Raw genomic sequence first — 23,124 nt, 5'->3', positions numbered from 1 at the left:
GTGGAGCAAGGGCCAAATGTGGAGCCCAGGAGGCCTCTGAGTCCAGCGCTCACTGCACTGGCCTACCACAGGCCTCAGCCCCGCCTCACCATCCCCAGCAAGGCATCTGAGGGCACCAGGACGCTGTCAGTCACCTCGAGTACCTCTCCAAGACACCTGTCACTCAGCATCTAGCCTGGGAGGAGCTGAGCTCTTGGGGGTCCCACCCCCTCTGCCCTGGCCAGAAGCCCCTGGGCTCAGAGTGGTGAAAGCCTGGTGCTTCTGAGCTGATCTTGGTTTATTTTGGCCCCTGGGCTGGGTTTCCTGAGGAGACCAGCTCCACCCTGGTCCCTGGCCACCCTGTGGTGCATAAAAAACAAACAAACAAGAAGAGAGGAAGGCATGACTTTCCCCCAGAAATCAGCAGGGCCCTTCCAGACCGAGGGCGGGCAGGAGTGTGTTCGCCCTCCCAAGTGCCCTGGTGATGGCTGCCATCTCGGCCGACAGGACACAGGGGACCATCAGCCTTGTTCCACACACTAGAGTGGACTTTATTGTGGGCCCGCTGGGCCCTAGAGCAGCACATGCAGAGGAGCGAGTGTCTGGTGTGCAGGCACCGGCTGGTCCGGCCTCACTTGCTGCACTTCCGGGGGGAGCACTTGCACTGCAGGGCGTTGAGGACCTGGTGGTACACCACGGAGCCGTTGAGGCAGCGCAGGGGCACCGACATGGGCGTGATCTGTGACGGCGAGCAGCAGGAGCACTGGTCCTGCACGTCCTCCGTGTCGATGGAGTACACCGCCTTGCTGGCACATTTTCCCTGCGACAGAGTGGAGGGTGGTGGGCGTGAGCGTCTGCGGCGGGGAGGGCCGTGGGGCAGCCAGCTTCCTGCTCTTGCCTCCTTCAGAGAAACCCCAGCGAGCTGGGCAATGCCTGGAGGCAGACCTCAGGGCCTTCTAGAATGTGCTCATCCTATGCCTATCTGTGAGCACGGGTGGTGTCATGAATCACGTGCTGGCCTGCTAAAGCAAAGGCCAGCAGGTTGAAGGTTGGAACCCCCCAGCTGCTCTTCAGGAGAAAGAGGAGGCTGACTGCGCACACGACGTGGACAGCCTTAGATGCCCTCAGGAGCAGTCATAAGCTGTCCTAGAGGGGCTCTATGAGTTGGAATCCACTGGACAGCGGAAGGCAGGCCTGGCAATCTGCCTCCGTGAAACTGCTCTGAAGCACCCTGTACGTGCGGAGTCGCAATGAGGCGATTCAACCCGACAGCAAGTGGAGCGTGGCCATGGCCCGGGCAAAGCCCTGTGGCCCCGTTCTAGGCATGTCTGAAGCACAGCCTTCATCTTTCATAAACAACACCCCATTCTCTACCTAGAGCCTGCTCCTCCATTGTCCTCCTAGGACGTAACCTTTCCAGGGACTTCATTAAAAGAGTTACTTAAATAAAAACCAAGGGCTTCCAGGTCTCATTCTCCACAACTTTCTAGAGCGCAACCAAAGAGATGTGTCCCCAAAAAGGAGGCTCGGCTGAGCCCCACCTCAGGCCCCTAACCTGGCAGTAGTGAATGTCCACTTCCTCTTCAGACTTGCAATCTCCCACTTTGACATACTGCAGCCGGGCTGTGATATCCTTGCATTCAGGCTCCGTACCTGTGGGGTGAGTGAAAGGTGAGACTTGGCACCTGCCAACACTCTCCAGCCCCAGCCCCTCCCTGGGCTGGAAATAGGAAGGGGAATTCAGTTGCCCTGCTTCCCCTCTGCTGCTCCTGGTCCTGCATATTCAGAGAGACAGTTATTGCTGACTTAAACTCACTTAATGGTTTCATTTTAATGGAAGGAAGAGCCTAGACTCTGTGTTTTGGCGATGTGGATGTATGAGATTTGCTTTTATATGACGTGGACTCTCAAACTCCTAATGGCTAGGGTAATTCCTCTCGTGCTTCCAGCGGTGCTTGTCCCACTGAGATTTCTAAGCTTCAGTGCCTTTTTTAAAATAAAAATATTTAGCAAATTTATTCCAATGAAAGATGCTTGGTGGCTACAGAACTAAACACGCTAAACCCTACATGCAATCAAAAGTGGGCATGACTTAGATGATTCCAATCATCCCCAATGAACATTAGGAGTTGTCCATGGTTGGTTGGCCCCACCGCTAGGTCGGGACTAACTACCTATTAGCCTGCCTCCCAACTTCCAGATAACTTCATTTTCCAGGGAAAGCCTGCCAACTACGCTTAGAAGAGAAAGACAAACATATTTAGGCCAACATACTATACTTCATTTTCTGTTGATGTAAATCCCTGGGCCTGGCTTATTTTCCTTACTAAGCGTCTCAAAGCCTCCTGAACGCACTGATCAACAAAAGCCTCTTGTGGCTGGTTTTACGGATAACTACGCCACCACAGTCCGCGTGCAGAGTGTGCTGAGAGGGAAGCCGCCTTCTGAACCCTGCTGCCGCAGTGGGCACCTGTGGGCCCCCCAGTCGCCAGGTCAGCATTCTGAACCGTCAGCCCCCAGGGAGAAAGACGAGACTTCTTCTCCTGCCAGAGTCACAGCCTCGGAAGCCCACCGGGGCAGTTCTGCTCTCTTCTGTGCCGTAGCTGTGAGTCAGAGCTGACTCCGCGGCAGTGAGCTTGGGGATCCTTTCCTGACTTCACATGCTACACCATTCGGCTGCGGAGACCAGAGGAGGTGGTCTTGGTGTGTCTTTCCTCAGCCTGCGGTTTGGTCACAGCGGCTACAGGGCTGGCCTGGCACGCCATCAGGGCAAAACGGAAGGCATTCAAGGTGTCACGCTTGCCCTCCTGATATGAAAACATGCATGTGCCCATGAGCCCAACACCAAATACAGTTCAAAATAAGAACACACTCGGGGAGGTAATTCCTTAGTCAGAAGAGCTAGCATTCACATTGAGATTCTAAAAGTTACCTGTGCTCGTGAACACAAGAATGGGGGTGGGGGGGGGGGCAGGGGAGGAATACAGTCTGCTGGGGGAAACTTACTGAGTCCTAGCTTCAAAGCTGCTGCAAGTTCTTAGGGCCAACAATAGCAGCTTGGAGGGAGCCCTGGCAGCCCTGGCTGCTCACCGTGAGGTCGGCAGTTCAAAGGTGCCAGGAGCTCCCTGGGAGAAAGGTCAGACTGCCTGCTCCTGAAAGACGGACTGCCTTGGAGCCCCTAAAGTATGTGTGTCAGAACCCACTCAATGGCAGGGGACTGAGTGTGACTCACTGCAGCTTCAGCAAGGGCTGAGAGGAAGATGGGGAGTTGGAGAAAGAAGGCATTCCCTCCCGCTACACGGGGAGCAACAGAAGGCAGCAGGAGGAGAAATGCACGTGAGACCTGGAGACAGTGAGGAATTTGAGGGAGGGGCGGGGGTTGGGAAGAAGTTGCGTCTTGAGCAGTGAAAGGGATTTGAGTGGCAGATCCCCACAGGCTTGAAAGCAATGACTATCCTGGGAACAAGGAAGTCAGCTTTCGGCAGATTCCAAAAAGCGGACCGTGGGCTTGGAGTAGGGGGTTTCACAGGGCAGGCCATTGGTAATGTACTCACATGAATTACAGCAGGTGCCTGGAATGTTGGTGATTTTCCCCTAGGGAAACAGTAAGTTTCCAGATTAGGCACGAAGACGACATAGAAGACAGCTCTCAGATCAGCCTGGGCCAACCCCTGGCTGTGGACTCACTGCCCTGAGTGTGAGTGGTCAGAGAAAACTCTGCTCTCCCATCACAAATGTGAGCAGACGGAGCACCCCGGCTACGCTGAAACAAACTGGATCATGCTGAGCTAGATCAGGATCCTCATTCCCAGTGGAGTCTGGCAATCAGACTACTCCAGGGTCAGATTCAGGATCTCCCAGAGGAAAGGGCTTTTAAAGATCCTACATACGATTTCACTATGAGTCTGAATCGACTCGATGGCAGTGAGTGTGGACGTCTGTCTGATATATACTAGGGAGAGCCTTGTCTCTCCATCGGAATGTGAGCCATCGGTTCTTGCACTGGCTCACGGATCTCCCTCGGACAGCAGAGCTGGGCTGCTTGACGTTCAGGAGAAAAGTCAGACTCTGTTCACAGGAAAGTGGAGCCTGAACCCGACTACTCACGCCCTGGGCCAGACACGCGCGCTCGTCGAAAGGTGGGCAGCCGGTGACCCGCTTCTCCCAGATGAACTCTCCGTGCTCGTTGACCTTGCAGAAGTGGCTATCACAGCCATCCTGGAAAGTCTCGTTCCGCTGACAGGAAAGAAGTGCAGAGGGCAGATTTGAATGCCAGGTTTTGGTTACAAAGCACTTCAAACCATGGCCGTGACTCCAGGTCCTCTGGGGACTATGAAACAAGAAGGAAACGGCACATACAAAGTCCGCACACCGGGAGTCTATCAAGGAGGGGGCGTCCTGTTTGACAACTGATTTACTATGAGCCCAAACTGAACAGTGGCTGGGGAGTTGGCTTCCAGCCCACAGGGACAGACTCCTTGCATTCCAGACAAAACCTCTGCTCCACGAGGGCTGGTTCCTCTGGAATAGATCACCAGGCCGTTCTTCTGAGGCACTATGGGGGGGCTTCAGATCTCGAACCTCTCAGTTAGCAGCTGAGAACATTAAACGTCTGTGCCTCAGGGAAGCCTCACTAGGCTATGAGCAGGACTGCGTGAATGCAGATACTACCCAGCCTGTTCTGCTCCCGACAGTGAGAGGAGAGTGACTCGTTGATGACCCCCCAGCCCCACCTGTTAGTTCCGCTTTTCAAACATCAAACTTTGTTTGCTCCTGGCCTCCCGTCCAGTCTAATGGACCCACAGATTCTCAAGACCGGAGAGTATCTTCAACCAAATCCAAATCATGAGGCCATCTACCCATTGCACATGAATTTAAAAGAGCTAAATCAAAGAAATAACTCTAGATGCCTCTAGCCGGCATTCAATCTGTTCTTTATAAGCGCAGGGAAATAGCAGAAAAGGAAGTTAATAGTAAGTATGGTCTTCTTTAAAAAAATCCCACGATAAGAAAACAGACTGGTAATATGAGAAGGAACTGGAGTTCAGCTGTTCCCACCTGCAGAGTCTTGACTTGTCCTCCTCGGAGCTGAATGGTGCAAGCCGTCGGCAGACATCTCCCACAGCACTCACCTTGGGCCTTCTCCTCCTTGTATCCCTGCGTTCCAGAGGAAAGGCAGACATAGTGACCTACCCCACCCACACCATCCCGATTATAAGACAGCTGACCTTGCTGCCTTCTCATCTCTCCCATGCAGCAGTTTCACCGAGATTCACAACAAAGGCAACACTCGTGACTTTTGTTGGCTCCTCCCAGTCTCTAGCCATCATTCCTTCCTTCCGTGTCTGTGAAGCTCAAGCAAGTTCTAGCTCTCTCCTAAGTTCCATGTTTATAAAGTCAATGGTTTGTATGGAAGTGTTTATCTTTTTGTCATCTTAAAAGGTAACATACTGGAAATGAAACTTGAAGTTTACCCCGAAGCTCGACCTTCTCTATTCGGTAAATTGTACCATCACCCAGCTGCTCAAACTCCCAAACTGGGAGTCACCCTTGACTCCTGCCGCCAGCTCACCAGCCAGCTTGTCATCCGGTTTTCAAATCATTCTCAAGATCACTACTGTTTGACGCTGGCCAGTGTCCTCTGCCACCCCTGAACAGAATGGGAACAAAACGTCTAAGACAAACTTTAACACCTAAGTCTGCAAAGTAACTTTTCAAAATGGGGTCAATTTTCAAAGAGAAAAACCTTGTCTCACTACCTACATCCTTGCCTCTCGACTATGGTTCTCACCACAGCAGCTAAAATTACCTTTCTTAAAACATAAGTCTAGTCATGTCACTCCTTTGCTTAAAAATCTTCAATAGAATCCCAGTTCTAGTACCAGCAAAATAGCTAGTCTTGGACTAATTATAAACACTTGACAGACATATTTAAAACAGCTGTTTAAAGACGCTGGAGGATGACCCAAAGTAAGGATAAACTGTGGGCTCTTCAGACCTTGGACAAGAGAACCCTAATGAATGAGATTTGTGCTTCCATGACTCTTCCCATGAGGGCGGTTGCTATGGCACTGGGCAACTAACTCAAGTAGAAAGCTAGGCCCTATGGTTGGCCTGAGGCAGCAGAGGCTCACATTTGGGGCTGCTACAAGAGCTGGAAGTTAAAGAGAAACTCTCAGAAAAGAAGAAGCCAGAAAGGAGGAAAGCTGAATCTAAGATTTGAGGATTCAGGGTTGACTCCTGAATGATGGATACACAGGGTAGTCACCAGGAGCCCGGGAACACACAGCTAAGACATCTGAAAGAGCAGAGTGGACGTTTCAGCTGCTGCACACCACAGGGAGATGGCATGTTGGGCTTGAATCCCGCCAAGTTGGGAGGCCTAGTTGCTGAAATCTCAGAAGTGCCAAAAATCAGGTATAAAAACTATGTTCCAGGACAAAGACTAACAAAAATGCTTAAACAGACCCTTCCCTAATTAATGTAGACAAAAGCCAAGACTCCTTTAGTTCATGTTTAACCAGTAATAATTTAACTGCCTACCAGAACCAAATTCATCAAAGGCAAATGAAGTTCAGAGGCTTTCCAACATATTCAAAATGTCTAACATAAATATTTCAAATTCTAGATATGCTAAGAAATAAAAAATTTGGTGAACACTCAAAAAAACCTCAATAAAAGCACAAAGGATCCAGGTATTGAAATTAGTATGGAGGAAGTTTAACTATGACAAATATGTGAAGGGTCCCACAAGAAGAAAACATATATATATATATGTGTGTGTGTGTGTGTGTGTGTGTGTGAGTGTGTGTGTGTATATATATATGTATATATATGGAAAAAGAAAAGGAATATAGGTAAAAATCTAAATACTCTTCAAAATAAAGGTGGGGAGGGGGAATTTGTAGAGTTGTAAAACAATATAAATAATTCACTAGATTAAATTAATGAGATAATACATAAGAAAAAACTGGATCAATAAACTTTAAGACTGATCAGTAGAAATTATGCAAACTAAAGCACAGAAGAAGAAAAAATACTGGGAAATATATACACACACCCATATACATATACATATACATATATATATACATATACATATATATACACCCATATACATATGAAAAAGTGGATAAAAGATCCCCTGGGCAGAGTTTTCGTAGTATACATTTCCCCCCATTAAGGCAGCATTGAGCAACTCACTCTGCGTTAGTGCATCTAGTGGCATTGCCTGGGAAGGTTCTTTCTGGTCATAATGAATTTTTTCGTAAAAGTGGTTTCGCTCAAACCTCATTTTTGTGATGGTCAATTTAAGAAAACCGTGTGCAGCTGTGAAATTTTGTTTCCTGCTTGGGAAGAATGCCACGGAAACTGTTGTGATGCTGAACACAACTTACAAGCACAGTGCTATGGAAAAAACTCAAGTGCACAAGTGGTTTTCTCGTTTCAAAAAAGGTGACATGTCCACTGATCACAAACCTTGTTCTGGATGTCCCTCAACTTCCCCAGGGACAAGAAAATGTCAACTCATAGTGCATTCTGAGTGTGTTCCACCAGGTCAGACTACTAATCAAGCTTTCTAGTTAGAGGTTCTGTAAAGATTGCACAACAGTGAGTGACAAAAAAGGCCTGTTTTGTGGCAGATGGGGGACTGGTTTTGCCACCACAACAATGCACCTGCTTACACAGCCATCTCGGTGCACCAGTTTTTGGCAGAAAGCAACCTGTCTCTCTGGCCCCACATGCCTTACTCACCTGACCTCAATCCCTACGACTTCCTTTTGAATGCAGAGAAACATGAAAGGACAGCAATTTTATGACGCAGAAAAGGCGAAGACAAAAACAAGGGAGCTGCTGTCAGCCATCCAAACAGATGACTTTGTAAAATGTTTCCAAGAATGGAATCACAGATTTCACAAATGCATTAAGTGTAATGAAGAGTACTCTGATGGTGATAGGGTTGTTTTGTAAAAAAAAAAAAAATTAAATACATAGCTTTGGAGAAAATGCTGATTTGCAGGAGGGAGGGGTTCCCCTCCTACAGAGCCCCTCTCTTCAACCACTCTCAGTGTGTTGACTGTGAAGGCTTGCATGGCAATGTGTCCCTAGAACTTATGTCATCATGATTTCAAATAACCAACAGCATCAACCTCGGTGACGCGGTTTCAGCAGCGCTAATAGCCTAAAACCAGACTATGGAAAAGGAACAGGCTGGCCACGTGTGAGGGACTAGCCAGTGAAACCCTTATGAACAGCACAGGAGCACTGGCACGATACACGGGAGATGAGCTCCTGTGGCAGTAAGGCGCTTACAGTATGACCGAGGAAGAGCTGCCTTCTCAAAGTGGAGCCCGTCACAAAGATGTGGGCGGGGCAAAGCTCTCAGGAGCTTATTTGCTGCGGAGGCACGACTTCAAATGCAAAGAAACCGCTGCACGTGTCTAATAATAACAGGAGCCTGGAATGTATAAAATGTGCATCTAGGGAAACCATGTGGAACGTAGATAGCTATCCTAGGCATTGGTGGGCTGAACTGGACTGGGAGGTGGCCGTTTTCAACCACAGAGTGAATTACGCCAGAAATGACCACTTCAAGCAGAATGGCACTGCATTCATTGTCAAAAAGAACATGACACGGTCTATCTTGAAATATAATGCTGTTTGTGCTAGGATAATATCTGTCAACATACAAAGGTATCCAGTGATTATAACTAATAATCAAACCTACATACCAACCAGTAAAGTTAGTGAGGAAGAACTCCACAAACTTTTTCAGTCTGAAGTTGGTCAACACTCAGTTAAAATGCATTGATAATCACTCGCGATTGGAAACACACATGGAGGTACAGTAGTTGGAAAACATGGACTGGGTGGTAGAAAATGAGGCCGGAGATTACATGATAGAATTTTGCAAGACTAACGACTTCTTCGTTGCAAGTACCTCTGTCACCGTAAATGGTGGCTATATACCTGGACTCTGCCAGGAGGGATACGCCAGGATAAAACTGACTCATCTATAGAATGAGATGGTGGAAAAACTCCGTCTCAGCGCCAAAATGAGGGTAGGGAATGACTGTGAAACAGACTATTAATTGTTTATATGCAAGGTTAGGTTGAAGTGGAAGAAATTTAAAACATGTCCGTGGGAACCAAAATACAGCGTTGAGGACAGCCCACCTAAATTTCAAGAGCATCTCAAGAACAGACTTGATTCACTGAACACGAAGGATGGAGGAAGAGCTGACAAGCTGTTGGAGAACATCAAGAACATCACACATGAAGAAAGCAACAAAGATCAAAGTGGACATCACATGACAGACTCTGACACTTGCTCTTGAAGTGATGAAGGAAAATAGCTAAGCAGAAAATTTCAAAAAGGTAGAGAATTAAAATGAAAGGTGCAAAGACTTAGAGTTAGACAACAAACAAGGAACAGCATACTCTGTACATATCAAGATGAAAAAACTGAAGAAAAAATTGTAGCTGTGAGTAGCAATATTAAAAAGTCTATGGTAAACGGGACCGATAGTTCCAGGGGGACTTAGGGGGGGGGTAGGGGGGTAAGGAAGTGGTGTTAACAAACACAGGGACAAGGGAACAACATGGGACCCAAAATGGTAGTGAGGGGGGAGTGGCAGGCCTGGTGGGGAACGATCAAGGGTAAGGTTGTGTAGAGAAGAGGTATAGCTGTAGCCCAGGTGGGGGCAGAGCATGATAGTGGGGCAGGAGGAAAGTCAAAGGAGATGGAGGAAGGAGCTGGGAGTCAAGGGGCACTGATGGAGGTCTACACAAAGACATGTACATGCAAATATATATATGAGGATGGGGAAATAGATCTATGTGTCTATATTTATAGGCTTAGTATTAAGGTGGCGGAAGGACCTTGGTCCTCTACTCAAGCACTCCCTCAATGCATGAATACTTTCTTTTATTAAATTTGCACTCTATGATGCTCACTCTCCTGACACAACTGCTGAAGCCAAAGTGGGTGAACAAGTAAATGTGGTGAAGAAAACTGATGGTGCCGGCTATCAAAAGAGATAGTGACTGGAGTCTTAAAGGCTTGAAGATAAACAAGCGGCCATCTAGCTCAGAAGCAACAAAGCCCACATGGAAGAACACACCAACCTGTGTGATTGCGTGGTCCCGAAGGGATCAGTTAGCAGGCATCAAAGAACAAAAAATCATATCATTGGCTGCACACCTCCATGATATGATCGCCGAAGACAAACGGGTGCATAAGCAAATGTGGCAAAGAAAGCTGATGGTGCCCGGCTATCGAAAGAGAGAGTGTCTGGGGTCTTAAAGGCTTTAAGGTGAACAAGCGGCCATCTAGCTCAGAAGCAATAAAGCCAACATGAAAGAAGCACACCAGCCTGTGAGATCACAAGGTACCAAAGGGACCAGGTATAAGGCATCATGCAAAAAATATATATATGTATGTGTGTGTATATGTATGTGTGTGTGTATGTATAAATATGTGTGTGTGTGTATATATATATGTGTGTGTGTGTGTATATATATATATATATATATATATATATATATATATATATATACCATAGTGAATGAAGGGGGAAGTGCAGAGTGGAGACCCAAGGCCCAAATGTCGGCCACTGGAGATCCCCTCACAGAGGGGTTTAGGAGAGGAGATGGGTCAGTCAGGGTGCGATGTAGTACTGATGAAGAACACAGCTTTCCCCCAGATCCTGGATGCTTCCTCCCCACAACTACCATGATCCGAATTCTACCTTGCAGGGCTGGATAGGGCAGAGGTTGTACACTGGTGCATATGGGAGCTGGAGGCACAGGGAATCCAGGGTGGACGATACCTTCAGGACCAGGGGTGTGAGGGGTGATGCTGGGAGAGTGGAGGGTGAGTGGGTTGGAAAGGGGGAACTGATTACAAGGATCCACATGTGACCTCCTCCCTGGGAGAGGGACAGCAGAGAAGGGGGGGAAGGGAGACTCCAGATAGGGCAAGATATGACAAAATAACAATCTGTGGATTATCAAGGGCTCATGACGGAGGGGGGAGCAGGGAGGGAGGGGGGAAAAAAGAGGACCTGATGCAGAGGGCTTAAGTGGAGAGCAGATGCTTTGAGAGTGATTGGGGCAGGGAATGTATGGATGTGCTTTACACAATTGACGTGTGTATATGTATGGATTGTGATAAGAGTTGTATGAGCCCCTAATAAAATGTAAAAAAAAGTCTATGGTAAAATACTGCACAATACAGAAAGCATCAAAAGAAGATAGCAAGAATGCACAGTCATTGTACCAAAAGACCTGGTTGATTCCCAACCACTTCAAGAGGTAGAATATGATCAAGAATCAGTGTCACTGAAGGAAGAAGTCCAAACTGCACCGAAGCATTAGCAAAAACCAAGGTTCCAGGAGTTGACAAGAGTATCAATTGCAATGTTTCAACAAGCTGATCAAGTCCTGGAAGGACTCACTTGTCTATTCCAAGAAATGGAAGAAAACTACCTGGCTAATGGGCTTGAAGAGACCCATCTTTGCACCCATTCCAAAGAAAAGTGGCATAACAGAATGGGAAAATCATCAAACAATATTATCAAACAATTAATATCACATATAAGTACAACTTTGCTGAAGATCATTCAACAACTGTTGCAGTAGCACATCAATAGTGAGCTGCCATCCCTCCCCCACTACCCACTATCATGATCCCAATTCTGCCTTACAAACCTGGCTAGACCAGAGGATGTACACTGGCACAGATAGGAACTGGAAACACAGGGAATCCAGGACAGATGATCCCTTCAGGGCCAGTGGTGTCAGTGGCGATACCAGAAGGGTGGTGGGAAGGTGGGGCAGAAAGGGGGTACCGATTACAAAGATCTACATATAACCTCCACTCTGGGGAATGGACAACAGAAAAGTAGGTGAAGGGAGACCTCGGACAGTGTAAGATATGACAAAATAATAATAATTTAGAAATTATCAAGGGTTCATGAGGGAGGGGGGAGTGAGGAGGGAAAGGAAAAAATGAGGAGCTGATACCAAGAGCTAAAGTAGAAAGCCAATGTTTTGAGAATGACGATGGCAACAAATGTGCTTGACACAATGGATGGATGTGTGGATTGTGGTAAGCGTTGTATGAGCCCCCAATAAAATGATTTAAGCAAAAAAAGTAGTGAGCTGCCAGAAATTCAAATAGGATTCAGGAGAGGACGTGGAACACGGAATACCACTGCTGATGTCAGATGGATCCTGGATGAAAGCAGAGAATACCAGAAAGATGTTTACTTGTGTTTGGTGGACTACACAAAGGCATTCCACTGTGGACAACAAACTATGCATGGCACTGAGAAGAGCAGGAGTCCCAGAGCATTTCATTGTGCACACACACCAACAAGAACGTGCACACACACCAACAAGCAGAGGTTCATACAAGGGAGGAGGGTTTAAAATCAGAAAAAGTGTGCAACATGTTTGCATCATTTCATACGAATTCAATCTGCAAACTGAGCAAATAATCCAAGAAACCGGACTAGATGAAGAAGAACTGGGCTTCAGGCTTGAAGAAAGACATATTAACAACTTGTGATATGCAGATGACATAAACTGCCTAGCTGAAAACCAAGAGGACTTGAAACATTTGCTGACAAATATCTAAGATTATAGCATCTAGTATAGATTGTGGTTCAGTGTAGAGAAAACCAAAATCCTCATGACTGGGCTAATAAAGGACGTCATGATAAACAGAGAAAAGATTCAAGTTGTCAAGGATTTCGTCTTGCTTGGACCCACAATCAGCACTCAACATATCAAACGATACACTGTCTTGGGCAAATCTGCCACCCACGGCCTCTTGAATGTGTCGAAGAGCAACAAGGTCACTTTGAGAACTAAGGTGTGCCTGTCCCGAGCCGTGGTACTTTCAATCACCTCATTTGATGTGAAAGTTGGACACTGAATAAGAAACACTGAAGAAGAATCGATGCATTTGAACGATGATGCTGGAGAAGAATACTGAAAGCACCATGGACTGTCTGAAGAGCAGACAAACCCATCTTGGAAGAAGTACAGCCAGGATGTGCCTTAGAAGTGACGATGGCAAGACTTCGACTCATATGCTTTGGACGTGTCATCAGGAGGGACCGGTCCCTGGGAAAGGACATCGTGCTTGGTCAAGTAGAAGGTCAGTGCAAAGAGGAAGACCCTCAGTGAGCTGGATGAACACAGCGGCTACAGCAATGGGCTCCAACAGAGCAATAACTGTGAAGATGGTAAGAGAGCGGGCAGCATGGCAGTCTGTTGTTCCAAAGTGGAAACTGATTTGCTGGCACCTAACCACAACAGCAGTGGCCAGCGGGGCAGGATCGTGCGGTTGAATGTAACTATAAGGAAAGTTCCAGAAATTGAAGGGAGAACAATGGGACAGAATTGAAGAAAAGCTGAATTTGTTCCCAATTTGATTTTTTTTTTTTTGATGTTTAAAGATCAACTCGCGGATCCCGGAAGCTCCAGAAATCCCAAGCAGGAAAAGTATAAAGTTGTTCATTGCTATTGTGTCAGTTCTGACTCATACCAACCCTATAGAGAACAGAGGAAGAAAAAAAAAAAACACTGCCTGGTCCTGTACCATCCTCACAATTATTGCTATGTCTGAGCCCATTTTTTCAGCCCCTGTATCAGCCCTGTATCTGTCTTAGTCTGGAATCTCTGCTGAAGCTTGTTCACCATGGATGCCTCCGCTGGTGTTTGTAAACCACGGGCCTAGCCTCCAGCACCCAGCAGCATGCAAGCCAGCACAGTACCACCAACTGACAGACAAGTGTGGGTCTCGTCTTTCAGTCATCATTGTGAGTACCACCTACTCCGGATCCCTTCCAGGAGCACTTGACACACACACACACACACACACACACACACACACACACATTCTTCACAGTACACATTTGTGATTAAAAAGGTTTTTTCTTTAGATTTTTCCCCTCTACTTAATAGGCATGCAAGTTCAAAACTGTGTCTATGCGATTCCCTAATGTATTCCCGACACTCCAAAAAATCCACTGCCATTGAATCAATTCTGACTCGTGGCTGCTCGTAGGGCAGGGTACACCTTCCCCCACGGGCTCTGAGACGGTAATTCTTTATGGAAGCAGACAGTCTCATCTTTCTCCCGCAGAGGAGCTGGTGGTTTCAAACTCCTGGCCTCCAAGTGGACTCTACTATCATGTGTGAATGCCCTCAAATCTGGGGGCCACAGAGAGCCATCCACTTCTTTATTAAGACTATGTCAAGTAACTCCAATAAGGGAAACATGAAAACGCCACCCTCGCCATTTCCTGCGTATCCTCACTTGCTCTGAGTCTCCTTGTGCCTCCAAGAGAATAACGTAAGCATAAGTACACGCGCTACAAACAGTTACTGCAGTCGCATGCTGTGCTTTTGTGCTGTGCGGTTGATTCCACCTAATAGCAATCCAGGCGGAGAGAGCAGATCCGCCCGACTGGTTTCTAGGCGGCCATCTCTATGGGAGCACATCACCTGGGCTTTTCTCCCATGTTGAGCCACCAAGTAAATGCAGACTGCTGACCCTTCCGTGAGCAGCCTATCGCTTAAGTATTGTGGCACCAGGATTCCTTAGAGTATCCTAAGCCTTTTAACAGTGCGTTCATTAATAAATGCAGGAGAAAAACATTTAAAGCTTACAAAGCAGAATTATGATTACTTCCGAGGAGCATAGTTAGGGTGAATAAGTTTTACTCTCTTCTTTATCATTATCAAATAGTCTCCACGATCAGAAAATATGGAAAGTATTATTTGAAGGCCCCACGGAGGTCCCATTGCTTGGGTCACATAGGTGTTGGGTCAGTGTGTCCCTTGCCCCTAGGAACCTTCCCAGTCCCAGCTGTTTCTGTCTTACCGGTGGGCAGGCCTGGCAGGTGGTCTTCCTGCACTCCAGCTTGAACCCCGAGATGACCCCAACCTGCACGGTGCAGCGGCAAGTTGTACACACGTCGATCATCAGACTCTTCCCAGGCTGGAACCAGAGGCATTCGGTCAGACCGGCCTGGCCTCCCCTGAGCTCCAATCCACCGCCTCACCTCACTCATCCATGCACCTGCCCGCCCACAGCTGCCACGAGCCATCCCCAGGGCTCCTCTTGTGTCCTGTCCTGCTCTCCCCTCATGGCAGGAGTCAGGGCTTCGTGCCCAATGTGCGCAAGGACGCCCAGGTGCTTCTCCGTATGCAGAGGAATGGCCACATGTCGGGGCTGGGTGCCAAGGGGTGAATGCTAAACAGCAGGGCCCAGGGCTCTGAGGAGGGAGAAGATCCTAGCCTGGGCACCAGGTGTCTGGGAGGCTTTACAGTGATGGAAAGTGTGCTACAGACTCGTCTCCCCCTGCCTTGCATGCCCTCTGGGAAGGTGGGCACCTTCCCTCTTCACCCAGAAGCTCACCAGTGTGCCACCTACCTCGATGATGGTGCCATTGAGCATGCAAGCCTGCACGGGCTCTGGGGAGAGGAGGACAGAGCATGAGACAGCCCTCCCTGCTCCACCACACTCCCTCACCCCCAAGGGTCTCCTGGTCCCCCTCTTGGCCTCGGTCCTCCTTCCAACCTTCCCTCCGGAGTTTGTGGGTCCTGCTGCCAGAGCCCCTGGGGCTTCCCTCCCCAAGACCTACTCCTGGAAGACTCCCACACCAACCAGGCCTTGGTGAGAAGGCTCCTAACCACTCTCCAGGGGAGTGCACTTGTTTCAGTGGATGCAGGGGAAGGGGTGAGTGGGAGGAGGTCTCTGTTAGCGAGAGAATAAAGTTCTACTCTTAAATGTCCAGCCCCAAGATGAAGTCACACACGGAATACAAGGCAGGGTGGTAAAGAGTACTGCCTTTTGTTTCCTCTCTGCTTGGTGGCTTTGGGCAGGGGTTGCTGGTTGCAGATCAAGTCTGCCCCATTCACGCCGATGCCACCTGTGCTGAGCAGAGCTGCTCCGTGGGCTTTTCAAGCCCGTGCTTTCGGAAGCCCACTGCCAGCCCTGTCCTCGAAGGTGCCCCTGGGAGGCTTCCGACCAACTACCCAGAGAGCTGGCATTCCTTCCCTCTCGGAAGTGATATGGCATGTGGCTGAGAAGGTGGTCTACAGAATCGGAGAAAGCAAGCCTGGGATAAAATGCCAACTCCAGCACCCACTAACGTCACCCGCTTCGAAGCAGGAAGTCACAGCTCCTCAGTGTGGGAGGCTTCTATGAAATCATGGGAAAATGCCTCCACGGGGTACAGAGCTGGGCCGCGGGGCTTCAGGACACTGTTACACCTTTCTCATCTTTGTTGTTTTCTCTGGGCACTGAAGAGAGGGTTCTGATCCTGCTCGGTTTTCCCATTGCTAAAAGAGCAGAGAACGCGGGGGCCGGGAGGGGGCGACCGGCACGAAGGTGGAGGCACAGGCCAGCGCCTCACCACAGCGGCAGGTGGGGCAGCACTCGGAGGTCTTGCAGCTCAACTGGAAGCCTGTGGGGCAGGTGGGGACATCCAGCTGCGGGCAGGAGACGTTTCTCTGCTGCACAAAGACCTCCTCCTTCACTCGCACGCACTCGTTGAGGAGACAGGGGTCCTCAGGGGACGTCCAACGAGAGCCAACCTGTGGAACACCTGCGTTAGTCCACCCCTGCCAACCACGATTCGTTACTCGATGCGCCCTGGCACGTTCCCGGAAACAGGGCCGCAGAACCACTGCTGACACTCAGGTCTTCTCCGTCAGATGGAGACTTGAGGCGGGAGAGAGCTCAGTCTCCCGATACTTGTTTCATAAGCACTCATGCTGTTTGAGCCCCAAAGTGGGATGGAAAATACACAGGGGCAGGTCTTCAAAGACCAGCTCTCAGAGCCCACCAGGATGGACCAGTCTGGGGTCTGAGCTAGCCTCTGGTCCTGGGGAGGATGGACAAAATCTGCCTCCATCCAGGAGGAAGGGAGCGGGATCACTGGAAGGGGGTACACGGGGAAGGGGAGTCTACGGGTACTGCAGCTTTGAAGTGGGCAAGACAAAGCTAATTGAGTCCTTCTGTTATCACTAAGGAGGACCAGGGCCCAAGTGGGGAATGAGGCAGGGCCAAGGGCGTGACCATGAACCCTTTGCCTTCCTCTCTAAACAAAGTGTACATCAATCTTGCTGGAAGCAAGCACAAGAGGAAGGCCTGCGTGCACACCTCTCACCCTTCCAGCACCATCTCCTGAGGCGGCTGGGCTTAGCACTACCCACCTCATCTTTATGCATCAGAACAAAAGAACTGCTGTTATCGCAGCACCCGCACCAAGCCCCCCAGGAGGGCACCCTCTGTGTTTAAGAGAATGGCTTCGTGGGCCTCCTGAGTTAATCTCAGCACCCATGGGCCTCACAGCTGAGGGGACGTTTAGGAACAGAGTGTTTGCTTCCGTGGGTTGGACATTTCTCCACCTTCTCCACATCGTCGGGGTGGTTTTGCTGGAAATCAGTGAAAAGTCTGAGGGCTATGCCTGGCTTGACTGTGCTCTAGAACCGTCCTTGTAGCCCACGGGCTCATTCGCACACACCGGAGGGTGAGGTCTCCTGAAACCAGCCACTCAGTGGGACCAGGGCCTCAGATTCATGGACGAGCAAAGAATTTGCCCCACAAGACGTCGCAGAATGGGAAGTTGGAAATCATTTTATCTAGCTCCTGTGAGACAAAATCATCCTAAATGATACCTGGGTTACACTAATAGCTGGATTAAAACTCCCCAAGGGGAAAGCAAGGGGCAGAAAGTGCACCCCGATTTAAGAAATGAACGCAAGCCGTGCTGGCCCCCAGACATGGACTTCCAGACTGGTGACATGACTACCCTCCTTCCCCCCTGCCCGGGGTGCAGACGTACACTCTTCCAGTAGGACTGGGAGTCCCCCCGCCGTGAGCCGGACACCACCTCACAGGCAGACGGCAGGCACCTCCCACAGCATTCACCTTCATGGAGGACATACGTGAAGCCCTGTGGACAAAAAGAACAGGGCACAAGGAGGACAGGTCAGCGGCAAGGACGTACGTCCTGGGCCCTGGGGTTTCGCAGAGGGGACACTGGGGCGGGAGTTTTCGTCTTGGTCAGCAACTGGTCTCAGAATCATGCCCCAAAAAGCAATTATCAAACACCAGCTATGGAGTCGCCAGACTAAGCGTTCCACCAGCATGCGGCCTAACTTTGCCCCCTGAGAGCCGCTCCTGCAAGGCCCAGGTGCAGTCCACGAGGGCACGAAGGGGATTCGAGCTTTCACACAGCAGCCACCGCTAACTGACCTGTGTTCTCACGGTGGTGCACGTCTAGGGTGGCTCGCTGAGAACATTCAGGATGAATCGAGACAAAGAACTGCCATTATCATAGCATCTAAACACAACGGCCAGGCTAACAGGGCTAACGAATGAGACACGGCGAGTACCCTGAGCTCTGTCACATCTTGGCAAACTGCAAAGAGGGGCTCCTTACAAGTGATGGGGGCACCAAATTCTTCAGATGGGAAAAATGGGGTGAGGTGAGGTGCAACAGAGATCAGCCTTCCCCAAGCAGCCTGTCAGGGAGACCAGCACCCAGCATTCGTTTGCCAGGCTACCTTGCCCCTTGGGAGGTCATCCAATCTGACCACCACATTAGGGACTTGGATCGGAATCCTCCACAGAAAACTCAGAAGCAACGCACCAAGCACAGGCAAGGCAATGACGTGCGCGGTTGTCCCAGGAGCCAGGGGGCAAGAGCCCCGGACTGTGTGTGCTGCATCCTGGAGCTGCGTCCTTGAGAGGGAAGCAATCGGTGCAGGTGTGGAGAGGGGTGTGGATGCCAAGCCTGGTCTGCTCCCCCAAGCACACTGCCTTGATCTGGCTGGTGCCTCTCTCTGGGGACGGAGAGAACTCTAGAGACTCGGCTCAACTTCACGCCATCTCCGTGGGACATGCTGACATCCCTACCCACGTCATAGCAGCACGCAGCTGTTTTCCACCTCGCTGAGCTGATCCCAGGTCCCTGACTATGCGCCTGACAGGCACGAAAGGAGTCCTGGTGGCGAGTGGTGTGAGTTTGGGGCTACTAACTGAAAAACATGGGTTCCAAGCCCACGAGCCATCTGTTGCCATAATGATTTGAAGTCTTGGGAGCCCTATAGAGCAAGACCATAGGGTTCTATAGGGTTTGCTATGAGTCAGAATTGACTCAACACCTTTGGGTTGGGTTTGGATGTGTACAAGGCAGCAAATAGGATGCTATAGTCTGCACACCTGCATTGTCAAACAGTACAGAGAATGCCTTGAAGGGACGCTGGGAACCGCAGGAGAAGAGGCTCAGGGGGCACCTAGGGGAAAGGGGATGCTGCGGGGGCTCTCCTGTCACTCCTGCACCTCTCTCTGGAAGTGCTGGGGAACCTGGAATTGTGACTCTTGAGTTTCCTGCCGCCTCCTAGTATGGGCAATGGGTGAGTCTCACCGGAGAAGCCCCCCACACCTCTCATGCTCAGGTCCTGCGGGTCATGCCACCAAAAGTCCAGCTGTCATATTTATAAGATTCTCTTCCGCCGCACTAGCATTTCAATTGCTCAGTGCCCACCGGGGCTCCGTTCGACATTTTCATCTCTCCCTTCTCCCTTCCTCCTGCCGATCCTGCAGCCTGTCATTGTTCAACATACACTTCTGAGCCCCTTCTCCCCACCTTCCCCCATCCTGTGGTCACCAGCCTCTCAACGAACAATGGAGCTACACAGGAACTCCGTCTGAAGGCATAGGCCACTGAAACATAACTTCCTGAGGGACACGGGAGCACACTCGTTAAGCACCGATGCCATGGCTGAGATGGATGTGGGAGGCACCGAGCGCTGGCCCTTTATCGCCTGCCAGGGAGCCCAGTGTGAAGACCTCGCCTCTGGCTCTCCGTGGCCGTGTAACACGAGTGGTCTCAGAGAAAAGGCCCCGTGCTAAGAGTTAGGGCACTCTGGCCTTTGCTGGCTTCACGGAAATGGCGAAGCTGTGGGCAGTTTCATTCCTTGTGCTAGTCCTCGGCTTGTCTATCCTCGAAGCGGGAAGAACAGTGCGTCCTCTTTTTCCTTCAGGAGAATGAATAAAACATAAAGGGCTGCATTCACTCCTTTAGAGCGTAATCTCTAACGCGATGATTTGGTGGGATTCTGGGGTCAAAGACTGGAGGTGGGGGCTCATATGTCTCCAAAGGAAAATTTTTCTAAGGTGTAGACAAAGGTACAGGAATCCCTCTAACTGCCCACATGGGAATGGAGTCACAGGAATGCAGTCCCATCTATAAAACTCTTTGGGAAACCAACCAGGAATGACCCGTGCGCACTTTATGTCGTGTTTTCTGGTGTGAGAAGCAGAAAAGTGTGGGGCAGATCAGGAAGGTGTCTTTCTGTAGTCTGTGCCGTCAGGAAAGAAAAAATCAGAAAATAAGGCGATGATGTGTTCTTTTTGTCAAAACCTAACCACAAACGAATCCCAAGTGAAGGGCCCTAGAGTCTGCGGCGGGAAGATAATGCTCTGCTCTTTGAAGAATGAAAGTCTGTAGCCCTCCCCGGTTCCCTGACTCCCCACCTCAACTCCACACTGAGTGCAGATCAAAGCCGGCCCCGCTCAGCTGTAACTAAGCCACGAGGGCCCTTCCTCTTCCAAAAATGGAACATGCAGTCATTAAGCCCGAGAACTCAAGCCTCCAGAGTCTGGTTGAGAATGCCGTCTCCTCCATCCATCCCCCTGGCTTCCATCCGCGTCTCCTTTTCGGATTCCATCCCCACAGGTTCTGTAGGAGAAGATGTCCACCTCCACAGGCAGGTGGATCAATCTGAGCAGGCGCCCTCTGCAACAGTTGACTGGGCCAGAGTGAGACCCTGACAAAGAACTTGATGCACGGGCTGACTTATACCCATCCATTCTTTTCTTGAGACTGTGTGGAACACAAATATTACATAAGCCAGATCGGACAAGGATGAGCCCTGATTGGACAAGGATGAACTGAAGAGCCCATGTTCAGCTGAGGTCAGATTTGATAACACTCTATACAGATGAAAATTTTAAAAAAGCAAGACTTGCTGGCTTGTCATGCGAACGACGAAGCTGGGCAAATGAGCAGAAAGATGCAGAGAGACAGGGGTCGGGGGCAAACGGAGAGAAGTGCGCCCCGACCACTGCCCACTTTCTGGGACTGTTGCAGTTGGGTTGGCTGTGACCTTGTGTACAGTGGAACAAAATGTTGCCTAGGGCTCTGCCCAACCCCACGGTCAGTCACTGTGATCCACAAGATTGCTGCTGACTGCTTTTCCTGAATTACTCACCTAGCCTATCTCTGTAGCTCACTAGACTCTCCGCTAAAGCTTGGTCCGCATCCTAGCAACGCCCAAGGCCTCCGTGACAGAGATGCTAACTGTGCGAGAGTATCCTGGCCGGGAACTGAGCCTGCAGCTCCCACAGGGAAGGCAGGAATTAAACTACTGGGCCCCCATTTCTTCCCATGATACTCAGCCACATTCCCTGCACTTCATAGTGGGGACGGTCCCTTCTAAGACCTCCATAAAGCCCCTTTTACTTAGCTGACTTGAGTAGGCTTTAGCCTTATAATCAAAATGCCCTATTGAAACAAAATCCACTGGGTACCAATTTTATACAAATGGCCTCTAAGCAGTTGCTTTATTTGATAGCAAAATATCTCCATTGCCTCCCATAACCTATGTGAAGAGATAGAGAGACCAACGGGCTTCCAAAATTTAATGTTCCAAAAGGCACACCTGGATACTACAGCATCACGCTCTCTCAAAGGCCCCTATGGACTTCCAAATATCCTCAGAAGCAACAGCGCAGGCAAAGGAGAGGACGAACTGAATGAGCTCTCCCAATGCCGGATTCTCTCAGACGCTCTCCCTTCCGTCATCAAACTAAGTACATCTCTTGGAAACGGCACAAGACCATTATCTCCACGGCTCCAGACAGCAACCACAGGATGTTTCCTTCCCTGGAAACGCTTCCTTTAACATCATTACCATCTACAGGCAAAGAAGAGCATCAAGCCCCAATGCAGACTATGACCCACAAGTCTCCCTGAGACCATCGCTCTCTTCCCCTAGGGTCTCACCAACCATCAGTGTGCAAGACAATGGGTGCTCCAGCACACATGGCACTAGCCTTAGGGACCAGCCACCACAAGCAGGATTACAAACAGACTTGGGCGCTCAGTGGTCATGCATTCTTTACTTCAAATTGTTAAGTATGGTTTGAAAATCACCAACCTAAGTGGAAATACGAGCACTGAAACTGGGCCAAAGTCCAGTAAATTCAGGGCACATGTCTGCTCTAGGAACAGGCTAAGTAGTGTCTGAAGGTAGAGGACAGAGAAGAAGTGAGCCATCAGGTCCCCTTTCCTCGGTCTCTAACCCTCTCCACATCTCTGCTGAGACCGACTCCGCGGCCCTCTCGAGCTTACAGCAGACACTCTGACCGCCAGCCAGAGAATGAATCACAGAGGATAATACAGACATCCTTCTCTCAAGCTTCTTCCTCTTTATCTAGCCCAACCCCTTGCTTCCCCTCACCACTGACCTTACAATGTGCCCCTCTTGAGGCCCCCATGCCTCCTTATAATGGCTCCTCTGCACCACCGCCCCGCCCGTCCACTTACCGACCTACAGCCATCTTCGCAGGTCTTCTGGGAGCACTGGGTCACGTGCAGGCCCACCACAGCATCCTCCATGTCGGTGCAGGTGCACACATCACAGCCCTCCTCCCAGAACTGGCCCACGGGGTAGATGGTGCCATGGTGAACACACACCTGCAGATACAAGCTTTCCATGAGCACACTGGCTGGTGCGTTGAAACAAGCAGTGAGTGACTACTATCTGTTGGAAGCTTAAATATAAAACAGCAATAAAGAACATCTACAAGGTCTTTGCCCACATGGAGAAATAGTTCTAAAGTATATTTTGTTCTTTTTCCATTCCCTGACCACCATCTTTAGAAAAGTCATCCCCAGTCTCTCCTGGGAATGGTTCTGGGTAAGAGCTTCATGGGACACCAGCCCACAGGGACTGCCTTGGTCCAGTTTCACCACTGCTTTGACTGAATTTCATGTCTTTCCATTTACACAGAAAGCTGGTTTCTAGTTCTCAGATTCAGTAACATCC

General features: G+C 49.6%; 1 protein-coding gene across 1 annotated transcript in view; it reads right to left on the bottom strand.

Annotated features, from left to right (window-relative positions):
- Positions 1-610: 610 nt before the first annotated feature.
- Positions 611-23,124, bottom strand: part of VWF (von Willebrand factor) — a 173,576-nt gene continuing 151,062 nt past the window's right edge. The window contains exons 42-51 of the mRNA XM_075553135.1: positions 22,623-22,772; positions 17,850-17,960; positions 16,416-16,596; positions 15,431-15,471; positions 14,879-14,995; positions 5,038-5,136; positions 4,087-4,215; positions 3,534-3,573; positions 1,535-1,632; positions 611-799 (exon numbers count right to left, since the gene is read on the bottom strand). Of these exons, the coding sequence (XP_075409250.1) occupies positions 611-799; positions 1,535-1,632; positions 3,534-3,573; positions 4,087-4,215; positions 5,038-5,136; positions 14,879-14,995; positions 15,431-15,471; positions 16,416-16,596; positions 17,850-17,960; positions 22,623-22,772 (1,155 nt within the window). The remainder of the gene's footprint in view (positions 800-1,534; positions 1,633-3,533; positions 3,574-4,086; positions 4,216-5,037; positions 5,137-14,878; positions 14,996-15,430; positions 15,472-16,415; positions 16,597-17,849; positions 17,961-22,622; positions 22,773-23,124) is intronic.

Source organism: Tenrec ecaudatus, chromosome 6 (genome assembly GCF_050624435.1).
Source record: "Tenrec ecaudatus isolate mTenEca1 chromosome 6, mTenEca1.hap1, whole genome shotgun sequence".
NCBI classification, from domain to species: Eukaryota; Metazoa; Chordata; class Mammalia; order Afrosoricida; family Tenrecidae; genus Tenrec; species Tenrec ecaudatus.
The sequence above is the reverse complement of the archived record's forward strand: the minus strand, read 5'-3'. Positions and strand labels throughout refer to the sequence as shown.